Source organism: Cydia strobilella, chromosome 1 (assembly GCF_947568885.1).
Source record: "Cydia strobilella chromosome 1, ilCydStro3.1, whole genome shotgun sequence".
NCBI classification, from domain to species: Eukaryota; Metazoa; Arthropoda; class Insecta; order Lepidoptera; family Tortricidae; genus Cydia; species Cydia strobilella.
The window spans coordinates 27,311,249-27,328,082 of NC_086041.1; the positions used below are offsets into that span (position 1 = coordinate 27,311,249).

General features: G+C 38.7%; 3 protein-coding genes across 4 annotated transcripts; 2 read left to right on the forward strand and 1 right to left on the reverse strand.

Moving 5' to 3' along the window:
• Window positions 1-1,352: 1,352 nt before the first annotated feature.
• On the forward strand, window positions 1,353-5,922 carry LOC134742970 (TLC domain-containing protein 5-like). Its single transcript, XM_063676206.1, has 4 exons — window positions 1,353-1,661; window positions 3,801-4,029; window positions 4,734-4,974; window positions 5,803-5,922. The coding sequence occupies exons 1-4, from the start codon at window positions 1,448-1,450 to the stop codon at window positions 5,863-5,865; spliced, it is 747 nt and encodes a 248-aa protein (XP_063532276.1). The 5' UTR covers window positions 1,353-1,447; the 3' UTR covers window positions 5,866-5,922.
• A 644-nt stretch (window positions 5,923-6,566) lies between these two features.
• Window positions 6,567-7,443, reverse strand: LOC134742979 (RNA-binding protein 7). The gene is made up of 2 exons (XM_063676219.1): window positions 7,261-7,443; window positions 6,567-7,179 (listed from the first exon to the last, which is right to left on the reverse strand). The coding sequence occupies exons 1-2, from the start codon at window positions 7,345-7,347 to the stop codon at window positions 6,631-6,633; spliced, it is 636 nt and encodes a 211-aa protein (XP_063532289.1). The 5' UTR covers window positions 7,348-7,443; the 3' UTR covers window positions 6,567-6,630.
• A 347-nt stretch (window positions 7,444-7,790) lies between these two features.
• On the forward strand, window positions 7,791-16,802 carry LOC134742954 (RNA-binding protein 42-like). Of its 2 annotated transcripts, XM_063676197.1 has the most exons (8): window positions 7,791-7,893; window positions 7,973-8,039; window positions 11,888-12,164; window positions 12,662-12,853; window positions 13,418-13,573; window positions 13,959-14,075; window positions 14,234-14,372; window positions 15,403-16,802. In XM_063676197.1, the coding sequence occupies exons 2-8, from the start codon at window positions 7,993-7,995 to the stop codon at window positions 15,534-15,536; spliced, it is 1,062 nt and encodes a 353-aa protein (XP_063532267.1). In that variant the 5' UTR covers window positions 7,791-7,893; window positions 7,973-7,992; the 3' UTR covers window positions 15,537-16,802. The 2 variants fall into 2 exon arrangements, with proteins under 2 accessions (XP_063532267.1, XP_063532259.1); XM_063676189.1 differs by having other exon boundaries at window positions 7,820-8,039.
• Window positions 16,803-16,834: the final 32 nt, after the last annotated feature.

Here is a 16,834-nt window from a genome sequence, read left to right on the forward strand (position 1 = left end):
GCCGATTACAGAAAAAGAGATTTTGTCGTTTTTGGAAATTTAACTCCTAAGGGGGTTAAAAAGGGGATGAAAGTTTGTCTGGGTTCAAATTTTATTTTAAGCTAGGAAAAAATCTTTCCAAAAAGGTATTATATTAAAAAACAAGAAAACTGATTTCAGCTTTTTTTTAAATTCGTCCCCCAAGGTGGTGTAAAGGGGGTTGAAACTTACTTAGTCTATCTCGCGGTCTCGTGGTCTCATCGAAAGATCAGCGCTGGAAGTCACCAGCAACATGCTGAGATGAGGCCATTTCGTGGCACTTTAATCTTATTTTATGTTTTATTTTATATTATGTAATGTCTTAGTTTGTTTGTGCTTACGAATAAAATCTTATTCTATTCTATTCTAAAGTATTGTCGCGATTGTCGTGCTAAACCGGAACTTTCGTACATACCAAAGATCTATGAAGTGTCTATTTGTTTCATACTTCATACCAAAGAGATATAATAATCTATCTTTTCACCTCAGCAGCTCGAGCAAGCCTACTTTCGTCAACAATGTAGCTTTTTAATTTAGTGAAGGCCATGAACTTCATACTTTTATTACATTTTTTTTATGGTATTATGGTACATATTATAATACTTGTTTTTTCTGTTTATTCTGTGTAATTCGAAATACATTTTAACCTTTAATATGTTCTCACTACTGAGGTGAAAAATTATGTGTGCAACACGAGAGGAAAGTTATTTTACATCTCGTGTTTTTGAGTCCCTCGCTTCGTCACTCCCTTCTTCACTTCGCTTTCTCGGGACTCAAAATAAACACTCGCAAGAAAAACCAACTTTCCTCTCTTGTTGCACAAATAACTATTGCTTCATACTTACCGTAATAAATAGTAATAACTTGCTATAGGGACCAATCGTGCGCGTTGAAAAAACATGCCATCTTGTGGCCTGAATCGGAAACATACTGTAGGTACATTGACACTTCACGCCAAAGCAAATGTTGCTCTCTACAGTTCACGTACGTTTTCTTGTGCATTGTAGGTTCTGCCATCTTGTGGGCTACATTGGAAGCTTAAACTTGACTTGACATTAACACTTCGCGCCAATCCCAGGTAGCAAAATGACGTCAGCGACGTCATAATGACGTAATAATGCCGTCATTATGACGTCGCTGACGTCATTTTGCTACCTGGGATAAACAGGGGGCTCCTGTGCTGTGCTGCCCCTACAGTTAATGCATGCCCCTATGAACCGTGTCGTATCATCGTGTTGTACATTAGACACTAACCTCTTTGAATTTATATATACCACTTTACTTAATTGTCAATTTGACATGTTTACACATCACAACATGAATCAGTCCCTACTAAAGTACCTAACGACAAACAAATAAAGTACCTAAACATGGTTAAAATCCATAAAACAACAAAAATACGGTAAACCATATAACCGGGATGTATTGAATGGATATCGTCCCCGAGCTAGACACGGCATCGCTTCTGAAGTTGTCATCGTTCCTGTTCTGGAGCTGTTTGTACCTGCTGTCCTGCGCGCGGCAGCCGGACAAATGCCCCGAATACCACTCGCGGGTCGTGACCCTTCTGCACGGGAGCGTATCGAGTGCAGTGGGCCTCGCGCAGTGTGGTTTGGGCTCGCTCAGCATATGCCGGCTAACTGGTAAGAACCCTCTTTCGGAAAGCTCATATCCCCGATGCTAAGCTCATATATATCACAAAATAACCACACCTTATAAAACGACGTCCCCCGCCCCGTCTGTCTGTCTGTATGTTCGCGATGAATCTAAAAACTACTGAACGGATTTTCATACTGTTTTCACCTATCAATGGAGTGATTCTTGAGGAAGGTGTAGGTGTATAATTTGTTAACGTTTTGTGTAACCCGCATGCGAAGCCGGGACGGGTCGTTAGTATTTTTATAAATGGAAGAAAAACCCAGAAAAATTCAAACAGAACGACCATAGTTGTATCTAGTACTGGATTCTGGACTATATTTGGGTGGTTTAACGGTACCGTATTGGCACACCTTGACAAGTCTTCCGAGTGCGTGGCACTTGGCTTTCCTATTTTGAGACAATTGGGTGAGGTCCAAGATCCTCTCGTAGAAAACGTAGGTACCTCCTGAAAACAAATTGGCTCCCGATTGCCAAGTTTGTCAACTACCTTACCTAGGTCAGTACAGTCAGCAGCAGACGTTCGTACTTCATAAGCGGGCGAGGTGTTAAAAATGTCTGGGCAGAACTTTATTGTTAAGAGCGTGGAGCGTGTTGAACTTCTCTTGGCGACTGTAGCGGAGACCGGGGCTAAATGTTTCCGGTGTAAGGTGTTCCAACGGTAATAACTTTGTAAGAATAGAGACTTGTTTTTGAAAAGCGAAGCAAAGATAGATATAACTCCGTAATAGATGGATACAGTCTAAGGAAAAAACGTGCCTCGAAAATCAAGAAAATTTGATTCTCGTTCAGAGGGCGCTACTAGTTTTGGCCTACAGTCGTATAGATGGCGTTGACGGTTTCGTTTGTTATTTAACAATTTTAACGCATATCAGTGAAAGAACATGGGTCAAAATCATAAAAATAATTAATGCAAATAAAAAAAATCATTTATCTATGTTTAAATACATTCTATCGTATTTTTATAAATCTTCATTTTTAGTTTTAAAGTGTGTCGACAGATGGCAGTGAATTTACTGGGGTTACAAAATTTACTATGACAGTACCGCTCTAGTATAAGTTACTCTATGAGCGTAGTAATAACGTCAAGTAACAAGAAACGATAATAGTTATTTGTCGATACCTGAGCAAGCGAAAGATTTCAAAATTGAACCACGAGCGTAGCGAGTGGTTCGAGAAGTGGAATCTTCAGCGTTGCGAGGGTTTCAAGGCACAAGGGTTAAAAAACTTTGCCACCGAGTGAAACAAAAATTTTCACCAACGCGAGGAAAATACTAACTACCTATATAAAACCACCAACGACCAAAAACGACGTGAACGTTAGGATGGCGGGTGGACCTCTGCGATTTCAACGAAATATTTATAAACATATTGTACCTTCAGTGTACCTTTAATAAAAACCAGTGGACCTCTCTATAAAACGAGATATTTAACAAAAAAACCTATGAAATCTTACATTATTTCTTACCTTGTTACATTGTTTTGTACCTAGCTCGTTTTAGCGATAGATATACTGATTTCTACTTAAAGTTTACACAGGTACACTGAAGGTACAATATAACTGCATACTTACTTTTAGTGTGGTATAATGCAAGATTTCATAGGTCGACCCGCCATCCTGACGTCAGAATGGTGGGTGGACCTTTTTTGTTAAATATCTCGTTTTATAGAGAGGTACACTGGTTTTTATTAAAGGTACACTGAAGGTACAATATGTTTATAAATATTTCGTTGTAATCGCAGAGGTCCACCCGCCATCCTGACGCTCACAAAACGACAAACGAAATCAAATCCACATGAACGTTATATATAAAATTCAATTCAATCATTCAAAAGTAAATTCTACCAGCTAACATAAGGAAACAACTCAAAATTTGGATCTGATTACTTTGCCCCACATGTGGATAAAATGCATCTTTCTCATTCGTTTTGAACAATCGAGAGGGCCTTCACCAGTTGGTGTGGTGAAAATGTCTTTTCAACATTTCGATATTATCAAAACAACAACAAGTTGTGTTATCAAAACTGGACTTCTAACCCCCGCTCTCTACTACTATACCTATATACTCGTATTTATTCGACGAGTTTATGCAACTAATTTAGTTTTGACTTGTGACATTTTTTAGCTCCAGTTCTGCCTCGGCACTACGCCCTGATGGTATGGTCTTGGGGCTACTTCGCATTCGACCTACTCTGGTGTCTAATGTACTGGAACCAAGGACCCTTGATGCTGGCCCATCACTTCAGCACCCTAGTGGCCATTACGATCTACATGCATAGGAACGGGACAGGGTGTTCTTTCCCATGCACAATGGCGTTTATGGAAGTAACTAACCCTTTTCTACAAATTAGATGGTGTGTTGACTGACTCCTTTTACTTATTCATTCAAGTCTATACATTTTGATCGAGTGGGTTTCGGTGGCGGTGTGTCAAAAAATTTAATTTCCTTTTCTTCGTGAACAGTAGTATGAATAGGTAGCTAGCTGAACATATTAGGCAAGCCGTTGAGAAAACAGTAAGGAGACTTCGCCACTGATGGGTATAGAAATGTATAGGTATAAATTATAGATAATACCCTTATCTATACCTAAGATCAACTTTACTGTAAAAAGTAATGAAATAAACGTATTTGTATAAATTTTCACACCGCTGACTGTAGACTTGTAGAGGTGCACTCGTTAACCCTTGGAATGTTAAGTACCTTTAAAGACGTAGGTAACTCATCACGACTAGTGCTCAGAACAGAACGCTTAAAAGTGTTATGGCGTACCCACGCTGCCAAAGTAACCAAAACCGTTGGCATAACTTGTTGGCGTATGAGTAACATTTTTAACCGACTTCAATTTCATAGAAGGAGGAGGTTCTGTATTCGGTTGTGGCTATATTTTTTTTTAATATGTAGAAATGACGGGCAAAAGGCTGAGTGTTGTAAACAACATGGTAGCTTACCTAATAGCAACAAGTGCGGTGTGAACCCTCAGTTAACATGTGTAAAGTGCAAACGCTACTTGCCGACGCGAGGGACTTCACGATTATTAAACACATTTTTTGTTAACAGGTTCCTCAAAAGCGAAGGATATGGAAGGGCGAGACTGTTCTACATAATAGACATACTCTATTTATCATCCTTTTTGCTAATACGAGGTGTTCTCGGCACCTACATTTTATACAAAATAATGCCAGTAAAAGTTTTTGGCATGGACCAGAAAATAATCGCGATTTCATTATACATAATTTCCATTGGACTAATGCGGGAACTAATTTCGTACATTTCATATAAATACAAGGATAGAGCAATTGTAAGTAATTTATTCACTCTTTGAGATTTACATGTTGAACAAATTACTTCTGAAAGCGTTTTTTTAAAACGAGTATCTACCGTGACGTGTGACAAAATCGTACGAACTACTACTTAATAAACAATTCTTCAAGGGTGTTAACTGACAACATTGATGACGTATTATATCTAAGGACGGGCCTTTAGTTATTATTCTGAGGGACGGGCCTTAGATATGGGCAATCATGAGCAATAAGAATGGGGCCAGTACATTGGTGTGCCACAGCTACAACGCGATTGGTTGATAAGTTTGCATCACGCACGCGATTGGTCGGAAATTAGCGCGACAGCACGATTGGCTCGAATTCGTGAGGCACACCGCTGAACTAGCACCATTCTTGGTGCAGTTAGTGTCCATCCTCAGATATACGTCAAAGACTGACAAGCTATTATTGATTTGAAAGTTGGTTGCCATAGTTGTGTAGTCTAGTGTACCTTTCCATCCTGACACTGGAATTTTGTTGTCATTTTAAATCAACTGTAATTAGTATAATTAGTTAAAAAGTATAATTTTTTTTATAGCAACCGAACAAATGCCTAGTCACCAATTAATCACTTACCATGCGTATCAACTTAATTGACATAAGTCATACTTGACTACACAATGTAATGACTATTTTACAAACAAAACACATTTACTTTCAGCGCCTCTCATGCAGTGGCGATTAGATATACATATACAAAGTTCTGCAAAGTGCTGTTTTATATTTTCGGGTTATTTAGTCCTTTTTAAAGGCCTCCAGGTGTCAGGATCATGTAATTTTCAATTATAATTTTGTATTCCTTTCAGGCAAGTATGACCAATTTTTTAGATTATTATGGCATTATACTAAATGATTGTGATGACATATGATATGCATGAATGGAACCACTGAAGAATAATAAAGACTTACTATAATTTTATTGAAAAGCAATAGTGTTTGTTTTTTACATGTATAAAAGTTAATATACATAGAGTAGTTCTATACTAATCAGTTCAACAAAAACATAGTTTACATGTGTTATTATAGAGTTAAAGCTAACTCAACTTATTTATGCAGAGAGTGGCAGTCTGACCATAAATGTCAAATTACTATGAAAATATGATGTTTACAGTGGAATTTCCACATTTGGTCACATCAAAGTTAGTGCGGTTAGCTAAAGGTAACTGTCCAATTTCTTTGTCCAATGTGTATTTGCTGACTTGGAAAATTCCTGGAAAAAGGGGGCAAGCTGGGTGGAGCTGGAGGAGGCCGCGAAAATGGAAATCCTTTCTGAGAGCCCTATGTCCCTGATGAGGGATAACAGGATACCATCATCAATGTGTGTTTGCATCTCACATTCTGCTTAGTGAGAGTGAGGCGCAATGCACATTGGACCTTGGTCAGTATCTTGAAAAACAACCTAAGGCAGATTTTAGCTAGTTTGTGATAGACAGACAGTTTTAATCAATTAAAATCAAATAACCACCTTAACACAATCAAAATAAAGTCAATATTTAAAAGATTGAATGGCTATGTTCATCATCACATGAATCATTGCCCCGTAACATTAGACTTTCTGATGACTGCGACAAAGTAGAAATTTAAATGTATAAATACTATCTGTTCATCAAGGATCAAAGGTAAATACATTATAATCACTCTCTTCTGTGGTAATTGCCTTTCTTTTGATTCCTTCTGTCCCTCCAGTTATTATTACCATAATTATTGCGACTGTTGCCATGGTAGTTGTCATTGTGATTGTCTCTATTTCTGTCACTGTGGTTATCTCTGTTGCCCCGTGCATGATTCTTGTCTGGCCTGTACGGGTGGTGTCTGTGACTCCAGTTGCCCTGCAAACTAGCTTGTACTAGCTTGTCATTTAAATCATGGAAGTGTCTAGGAGTATACACGTTTTTGAGTTCTTCTTCCCGTAATTTATCAGTCATTTCAGCAAATTTTTGTATGACATTGCCCTGGGACACAAAGTCTAGGGATGGATCAGGCCCATAACAACGTATGGGGGGCGGCAGCAGTGCCATTCGTCCTCGACATTGCAGCGATAGAGTTCTATGGAACAAAGCGGTTCCGCGAAATAAGTTCATAGCGTAGGGCACAGACACTTCGTGACAATAGGTTATAAATGCAAAATTCTTCTGACGACCATCTCTTTCTCTTGGTATCCTCACTTTTTCCAATGGTCCCGCCTGTTTTAATAAAATATACCGTTAATGTTATCGTTTCACATGAAAAACAATATCACTGAAAAATTAAAAATCAGAATTAACCTGTACAAACAGCTCATAAAGTAGTTCTTCCGTCACTTGTTCTGGTAAATTTCCGCACCAAAGTGTTTTATTGTCTTCATCGATCATTATAATATTTATAATTTACTTTGACAAATACAAATTCCTTTAATTTAAGAGGAAACAATAATATAATAAATACAACTAATACAAGCAAGAAAGCAAAGCAAATTCGTTGACAGTCGACTGTCAGTCTGGCAGTGTGTATACGAAAGAATCCTCTATGGTATCGGACTATCGGACCATGACCATGAGGCATGTTCGAGCGTCTGGAAGATGTCCCAGTACGTCCAATAAGGAAGCAGATATGGGTAGAGCGAGAAAGAGATATGCGGATCGGATCAAAGTTGTGGTTCTCTGTTGTTATCAATCGCAAACGTGCGTGAACCCCTTTAAACAAACTTTGTTTTGTCTATTCTCTTCTAGACAGATAGATTGTTTGAGCTGATGGCCAAGTTGTCAATGCTCGTAATAAATTTAAAAAAAACAGACAGACTGTCAATGTCAAATGTTCCAATGTTCGTGTTCGTTTCTGTATTTTCAGTCATTCATTTATCATTTCGTTTAATCCTCTCTGTTGTATTTTGATCAAATCCTTTGAAAATGTCCCAAAGTGTACGTATCGAGCGCACTATTGTTTAATGTCATAAACGTATTTTCTCGTTAGTACGTAATTCTTTTGGACTGCTTTAAGGTTAAGGTTGGAGAGGCACCATGGACGACTCCAACAAATACCAGCAGATGCAAGATGAAATGTCTAGGTAAGTATTTGATATACATGATAACAGATACTTTATAAAACATTGCAAAAACTAGAAGTGTTGTTACGTACTAGGCTTAAGACGTGCAAGCTGTCGGTGTTGTCATCAACTTTTTGTATGCTTAAACATGATCAGTGCAAACCATAGTTAACTCAAGCATTCAAGCAAGTATCAATCGTCGCCGCCGCTGTCGTCTTAAACAGGTTGATTCAGGCCGTGTCACATTTTGATTGTGCCATGCGAACCACCAATTATCGACATCCTGCCCTGAGTATGATAAACTGGAGAATGTTCAACATGTTTGTGATTGACATTATTGTCATATCTGGACCATTTTATTTAGTACACTACAGCTGCACTTATTTTTGATATGTGGGAATTTTTGTGTTGTTAGAATCATGAACTCTCTTTCAATCTTAAGAAGAGAAAAAACTTTCAAAATTTCTATACATTTATTGTTTCTTCCATTCCATTGCCATACAAAGTCCGTGAAGTAATTGGTATATTCATATTCATATTCATATATTTATTGATAAAGTAAATTACACGTCCAGAGTACATAAAATAAAATTACAAAAGTAAACATTGTTTAAACTTAAAAACAAATCATAGCATACATATATCTTAAAGCGAAAACGGAAATACAATAATATATCATGTCAGTCGTAATTATAAATTCAAATAATTCTAAATTTGGTCACATAATTTTAAATAGTGTATAGTAATTCATATAATAATGAATAAATTACTAATGAAAATAATGTCCCATGAAAACAGCGAAATTAGACCTTTACATCGTGTGTGTGGATCGATGACACCCTGGCGAAAAATTCGTCGATAGTGTAGCACGCCATCTCTAGTAATGTTTTTTTAATTTAGTAAATGTGACATCACTAGAGATATCTCTAATTTCAGCAGGTAATGTGTTGAATAGTCTGACCCCCAAAACACCAAGTGATTTCCTCGCTTTAGCGGTAGTATGCCCATACTACGGCACCAGAAGGAGACTTCCACCGCGCGTGCTTCTACCTGACTGCTGCTCACGGGTTTTATACGAGCTGAGATTGCTTCTTACGTACTTACACGCTTCTAAAATGTAAACACTAGGTAATGTAAGAATTTTGTGCTTAATGAATAAGTCGTGTGCTGAGTGGTCGTAAGGTTTCCTCGCGATTATTCGTATTGCTCGCTTTTGAAGCTTAAATACTCGCTCACGATCAGCCGCTGTCCCCCAAAGGTCGACACCATAAATTAATATCGAGTGAAAATACCCGTAATATGCCTTTTTTATATTGTCATCTGAAAGAGTTGGGGCCAGTCTGGATAGTGCGAAGGCTGCAGAAGATAGTTTGTCTCACATTAAGTCTATGTGAGCTGACCATGTTAGACCAGAGTCGATAACGAAGCGTAGATATTTTGTTTGGTCGACTTGGGGTATTGAGGAGTTATCAAGACTTATTCTAAATGTCGTGGGGGACTTTCGTAGTTGGAAATGGATCAGGTTGGTTTTCTCCACATTCAATAGCATACCGTTCGCACGAAACCAGTTTGATATTTTGGTCATAACATGGGTCAGCTTTAGTGTAAGGTTTTTTGTATTATTATCGCTGACTATGATGCGTGTCATCCGCGTAAATTACGTATTCAGCATCGGAGCTAACAGCCGTAATGTTAGCTCCGATGCTGTAGTATCGGAATCTAAATTAAATCCTTGGCTATTTTTTTTTTCATATTTGGATCAAGAGCTCGTAATTTTGAGTAGAAATAACATAAAAATTACTAAATGAAAAAAAAGTGTAACATACAATTTAAAATTAAATGACCCATCTACTTTCTACAAATGTAGCTGTTTGTCGGGGTCCCTTTGTTTGACATAATTATTGAAAGTCAATGTAATGATTGTCATATTATCATTAGTCATAATTCTGAAACCGTTAACTTTTTAGGATTTTTGTACAGATAGGTTAGGTTAGGTTTGTTTTATGGCGACTCTGAAAAGTTACGCATCTCTGAGAAAAACCAAATTATGACTAACGAAAATGTGGACAAACAATACATTATTACTTAAAACTTTATGGGAAACAATAGAGACCTGTTTGTAACACCATTCTGGCTTAACCAGTGTCTGACGAGGCCAAGATAATGTGCAGACAATTGTATAGTATGCCACGCCATTTCATTAATTTAAAAATGTAGGGGCGAATGGTTGTCCTCTCATAGAAAATTTGAGTTTCGCGCCTTTTCTACTGACAATGTGGGTTTGCCAGAGTACATATTAATGTAGGGGCATAACTCCTTTTTTTCAATGAAGATATAAAAAAAGACATCTGTTTATTGATACACCACTGCCATGGTGGTGGTATACCTATAGCAAATGTATGAACTCGCACTTAGCACTAATCAATGTGTATATTGGGACTGTTGGCAGTAACATATAGTATGTGTTGGATGTTGCCGGTACATAAGTGTGATTATGTTTATTTCCAATCGTTATATACAATACTTACTTCATAGTATTGTTACTTCACATAACATGTTTTGACATAACTTGACAAGGTGCAGGTTTATTTTATGTGACAGTGACGCAAAAAAGTTTTGTAGTAGATGAGAATGCAACTTGAGCAACCTCCATAATTCAAAATTATTAATTATTAGGGATCAACAGATAGCTATAAGATTTGAATTGTTGCTGGGATAATTCCATTTTATAACCTGTAGTTTTATTTTTTAATCTTATTTATTTTAATATCTTATGATTAAGTCGGCTAAAAACCTGTAGAAATCTTCCAATTAAATTTAAAGTTAGGCTACGCGCGCACTGCGGTGCGGCGAGTTGCGGTGCGTTTTTAAAAAAAAACCGTGTGTGTCCAGTACGCGCACAGCGGTGACATATCTGCACGTTTTGCCATTCTAGTCACAACTCAAGTTATGAACGGACGTTGAAAATTTGGAGATGCGCTAGGGCGCTAGGCGACGACATGACCGCGCAGCACCGTGTCGCGAGAACAACTGCGTCACGTCACTGGATGGCTTCCGGCCGGTGTCCGCACGGATTTTATTCCGCAGTGCGCGGATTTATTCAATAGTCTATAGGATGCAGAAAATTCGTGCGGCGCCGCACCGCAACCAATCTGCAGCAAACCACAGATTTTAATCCGCATACGGATTATTTTCCGCAGTGCGCGCACCTCAAGGAGGTTGCATACTTCACAGATTTTGCGGAAAAAAAACGCACGGCAGAAACCCGCAGTGCGCGCGTAGCCTTATATTATAACATTTAAAACTTTCGCGCTTTGAACACATATCACATTTAAAATCGGGTCTATCGCGAATTTATTTTGTTACCTTTATTTACCGACGTTTCGGCACAGGTTTCACTGGTCGTGGTCGCGCGGCTAACTGATGTCCCAGCATAATGTCAAAACAGAGATTTGTGTGACTACCCGACGAAAAGTGTATTTAAAGTTTGGGGTAGACATCACATTTTCAAACCACCTACTACACATCAATGTTAATTACTGTTAATAGTCCGACACGCAACACTCACAACATCCGCGCACACATGCGAAGATAGATCCCTTGGCTTAATTTTTTTTTGTTGTCGGGTAGTCACACAAATCTCTGTTTTGACATTTTGCTGGGACATCAGTTAGCCGCGACCACGACCAGTAAAACCTGTGTCGAAGTCCGTAAATAAAGGTAACAAAATAAATTCGCGATAGACCCGATTTTAAATGTGATTTAATATAAATTTAAAGTTGTCGTAACCCCTTAATCTTGGTCAGTATTGGATTTATACAGACCTATATTCAGCAACATAATATGTATTTGTCATTAATGGTGGACAGGTTCGAAGCGGAGATTTCCGGCGAGCATGGTCCCATCCGGGGGGTGATCAGCGCAGGCACGTACGGCGCGGTGCAACAGCGACTGGAACGGGCCATCCCCCCACCGCCGCCGCCGCCCGCAATGCTGTCGTTCGAACCCAACATGTCCAACATGCCCAACATGTCTAACATGCCCCACATGCCGGGCAACATGAACATGATGCCCCGCATGATGTTTCCTGCTGTTCCGCCACCTCCACCGCCGCCGACTATGCCTAACATGATGATACCAGCCTCTGTAAGTTGCAACAGTATCAGCCTTGCTTGCTTACCTTGCTTAGACAGCAACATGATTAGGTATTGCGCTGTCACTGCATACTTTTTACAAATAATATTTAGAACATTTTTTTGCTAACTGAAAAATTCTATTCCGGCATAAAAGAACACAAGATGAAGATATGTTCTGCTTTTATGCTTTATTTCAACTGATGATGGAAAATATCCATAACATAAATTTATTTCGTTTCATGAGTTGACTTACTTTCGAACTTAAATATACATATTTGATAAGCTCTTTAGGATTCCGCCTTATTAATAGGCTTTAAAAGAAAACTCCATATTAAATACAGAAACAGTTAGGAGACAGAGAAATTCTCAACAAGATTATGCATTAATTTTAATTCGTATGCTGCCACATCTCAAAATTTATGATTATTGGAGATTAGATCTTAATTACAAATAATAAAGTTAAATATCCTTTGAAAATGTTGGTGCCTAAGTGAAATTCGTCGGCAGGTACAACGTTTAAGGCCCGGCGGCATGCCCGAGTTCCCGATGCACTTCCTCCGGCCGGGCATGCCGGGGCCGCAGCTGGCGCCGCCGCCGCCGCCCAAGCCGCAGCCGGTCGTGCTCTCGGCGGCGCCCAAGCTTTACAAACAGACCAAGGACGAAGGCAAGGATAAGGAGAAACATGAGAGCAAGAAGAGGGTACTGTTATGATCATTCATTGTTTAAATTGCTTGATTGTGTCCCGTCAGCATTTTTAAGTTCGCAAAGTAACTTAATAAGGATCAAGAAAATTTTATACAATATGATTCGCGTTTTTTAGATGCGCAATTGCGCACCTAAGGCCGTTTGAACTTTTGTGAATACGGGTCGGGCATATTTTACATGGTAAGAGTTTTTCGTCTCGAAGAAGATAGAACACGTTAAAAATAGAGGTATAGATGTAAACTACACGTATGATATCGCACTTCGAAGAGATATAATCGTCTACTCAATGTGGAATTTAAATGTCTACAAAAATCGTATGACATACTAACATGCGAGTTATTTATTCTCATGAATGTTAACATTTTTATACAATACCTAATGAGTAATGGACGCGGACGTAATGGCATACGAATTTTGATTACGATTTTTCGGGCCATCATATCGCACGAATAAATTATACTGCCTATTCCATGTAAAAACAGTACTGATAGTTATTTGCGCAATCATGAATATAGATCATGAATATAAATTTACTTTTTTTTAATGTAATGTTAACAGAAACGTTCGCCGACGCCAGCGCGCGCGCCGACGCCTCCGCGCGCCCCCACCCCGCCGCCCGCGCCCGTCGTGCCCGTGCCCGTGCCGGTCGCCGTGCCCGTGCCCGTGCCCGACGCCGCTATGCCCAAGCCCAAGAAAGAGAAGAAACATCGGAAGGTTAGTTAATAGTATTGATTTCACACATCACCCATCTGTCTCGTAATCGTGAGGCGTTAATTCAAATTCGTTCGAATAAGTCGGTTGCACCAAACTGTTTGTCATTGTTAAAGAGTTCGCAAAATTTAATTCTATGGAAAATTTCATATTAAACCGCCGCGGCGCTCCGGGTGACGTTGATCAGTCTGTCAAGTGCGGATGGTGCAACTGGCACTAAAACTACCGTCAGAATGAAACTAATGGTAGGGGCCCATATGCACTTGCGGTTGCAACTGCCACGAGGTGGGCACACGCACTGTATACACATACAGTAACAGCCCACATTGTATTACGAGTAGTATCAGTAACCCCAATAGGCCTGAATACATGACAATGTTGTTCACAGGTGGTCCGCACGGCGGGCGGACAAGTCTGGGAGGACGTGACGTTACTGGACTGGCCCGACGATGACTTCCGCATGTTCTGCGGTGACCTCGGCAACGACGTAACCGACGAGCTGCTGGTCAGTGTCAAAACTGTCAAATAGTTTCTACAGTAAAGTAAAATTACAGTACCCTTTCCCGGTTATCACACTGATGCGGATCCGCGCGCCGCTCTGGTATGTGAGTACTAGTGAGTAATATATTAAGCACAAGCTTACGTATATTATTCTTGTTACAGACACGAACATTTAGCAAATACAGCTCGTTCCAAAGAGCGAAGGTGATCCGAGACAAGCGCACCAACAAGAGCAAAGGCTTCGGGTTTGTCAGCTTCAAGGACCCCGGAGACTTTATCAAGGCCATGAAGGAAATGGATGGTAATTCCTTTGTTTGCGCATTGCGTGTACTTACAAGCTATTTATTTGACGGGAAGATGTTCATTATGTCAAAATAAATTTTATTACAGTTTAAAATTTATATAGTAGTGTTTCTAGTAGAATGGTGCAAGTGGCGCTAAGGCGAACATTCCCGAGCATATTGGAGAAAAGTAATATTATTTTTTTAGGATTAAATTAGTTTTTATTCCAAGGTAATTAATATCGGGGTAAAATCATTATGACAACAGACAAGTATAAAATAAGTTGAATTTGTCTGATTTCTACTGCTAGGCTTATTTTCTTTCCACACAATAAAATTATCATTTCATCAAACGGAAATCCGATGGCTATATTTTTAGCCTTAACATAGAATCTTCTAAATACTTAGATCACTATGGTTACTCTCACTAGTATTTTTAGTCTCATTTGGCGACATGTTGTAGTGATCTAAATATTTTGAATTATGTCTCACGATAGTTTAATTTCGATGATAGAATCTTCTCCTCATCCACTACAAGGTGCTCAAGATCCTTCTTAATACAACATGTTTTTAAATCGTTTCACACCATGGCGCTATAAAACTTCACTAACAGACGTGTGTATACCTATATGTGTTTTTAAATGAGGTTAAAATAAAAACCCACAGATTAACACATACATGGTTCTGATGGTTCCAACTGTCAGGAACCTTAAAATTGTAGCCTGTGGTTTATGTTTCTTTGGACTTTCAGGAAATGTGACTTTTCTTCAAATGAATCATCAAAGCTGAATTAATTTCAACATAATTGATTTTTTTGGGAAAACCTTGTATAGGTAGATTGGTGCGGCCTTCCAACGCCATCTGCATAAAGCTTTGCGCGTTCATCCATCCCGATGAAGCTATTTAAAGCAACCGTCACAATATACTATGAATTTTCTCAAATGATTTTCACGCCTCACACCCTACTAACGGATTAGGGTCTGAGGCCTAAAAATCATTTGAGAAAATTCATAGTATAACACCTGACCCGCGCCACATTGTTTGTGTCAGGTCGCTACGTGGGCAGCCGGCCCATCAAGCTGCGCAAGAGCACGTGGAAGAACCGCGCGCTCGACGTGGTGCGCAAGAAGGAGAAGGAAAAGGCCGCGCTGCTCTCTCTACTCATGGCCGGCAACAAGAGCTGACAGTGAATCGGAGCGCTCAATTTCTATAGGTTTTCATTTATTAAAATTAATTTTCACGAGTATTAGTAAACCATTCTATGAGTCCGTCGATAATTTCGTGTAGATAAATAAATGTATATTACTGTGAGTATCAGGATGGCGGGTGTACATCAACAAATGGAGCTGCGGTATACGTCAGGAGTTAGTGCTAGCAATGTGCCAAATGTGCGCCAAAATTGGAGCAATGTGCTCTTTAAACTCCAGAGATATTTAAGATATAAATGATCTCAGGCTCATTTCCAGTTCTAGCTAATGGCTGCCTACTCAAGGGTGAAAGTACTGCCTACGGTTAGTGCTCGCAATGTGCTTCCACATGTATGAAGCACAATCAAATTCAGAGAGCGGTTAAAGAGTAATATGGAATTGAATAAATATATATATATATATATATATATATATATATATATAGACGCCTGCTTATTTGAAATAGCAATGATAAAGATATCGCTATTTCATTTGGCACATTGCTAGCACTAACTCCTGACGTATACCGCAGCTCCATTTGTTGATGTACACCCGCCATCCTGATACTCACATATTACTGACACTCAGTTTACAATTCTTTTGTCGATTGCAAAGATAGATAAAACTCCGTAATAGATGGATACAGTCTAAGGAAAAAACGTGCCTCGAAAATCACGAAAATTTGATTCTCGGTCAGATGGCGCCACTAGTTTTGGCCTACTCTCGTATAGAGGGCGTTGACTGTTTCGTTTGTTATTTATAATTAACGCATACCAGTGACAGAACATGGGTCAAAATCATATAAAAATAATTAATGCAAATAAAAAAATCATTTATCCATATTTAAATACATTTTAACGTATTTTTATAAATCTTCATTTTTAGTTTTAAAGTATGTCGATAGATGGCAGTGAATTTACAGTGGTTACAAAATTTACTATGACAGTACCGCTCTATCTTATTCTATCCTCATTGGTCGATTGCAAATACATATTTGCTAAGATTGGCCCCACAGTCTTTCATATACATATATTGTGATACCTTTTGAAAAGTATCTTAGTTTATAAGTTGTGTTTTGGATGTCAATTGATTTCTTTAGTTTATACTCGTAATCTACTATTCTCATATACTTACCATATTAGTCATCTGTAGTAAAATTGCATAATGAATACTGCATATTAAGATTTCAAAATTGTATGTATAAAGTGAACCCTATGAGTTTGACGAGTTTTCCTAGATCTAATAAATAAGTATTTTTAAGGAGAGGGATTTTCATTTCTCATCCTTGAATTAAA

Coding starts and splice junctions, on each gene's coding strand:
- LOC134742970 (XM_063676206.1), top strand. CDS start 1,448: ATGGATATCGTCCCCGAGCTAGACACGGCATCGCTTCTGAAGTTGTCA. Junction 1,662..3,800: donor CAGCATATGCCGGCTAACTG/GTAAGAACCCTC, acceptor GACATTTTTTAG/CTCCAGTTCTGCCTCGGCAC. Junction 4,975..5,802: donor AATACAAGGATAGAGCAATT/GTAAGTAATTTA, acceptor TATTCCTTTCAG/GCAAGTATGACCAATTTTTT.
- LOC134742979 (XM_063676219.1), bottom strand. CDS start 7,347: ATGATCGATGAAGACAATAAAACACTTTGGTGCGGAAATTTACCAGAA. Junction 7,180..7,260: donor TTTATGAGCTGTTTGTACAG/GTTAATTCTGAT, acceptor TTATTAAAACAG/GCGGGACCATTGGAAAAAGT.
- LOC134742954 (XM_063676197.1), top strand. CDS start 7,993: ATGGACGACTCCAACAAATACCAGCAGATGCAAGATGAAATGTCTAG. Junction 8,040..11,887: donor ATGCAAGATGAAATGTCTAG/GTAAGTATTTGA, acceptor AATGGTGGACAG/GTTCGAAGCGGAGATTTCCG. Junction 13,574..13,958: donor AAGAGAAGAAACATCGGAAG/GTTAGTTAATAG, acceptor TGTTGTTCACAG/GTGGTCCGCACGGCGGGCGG.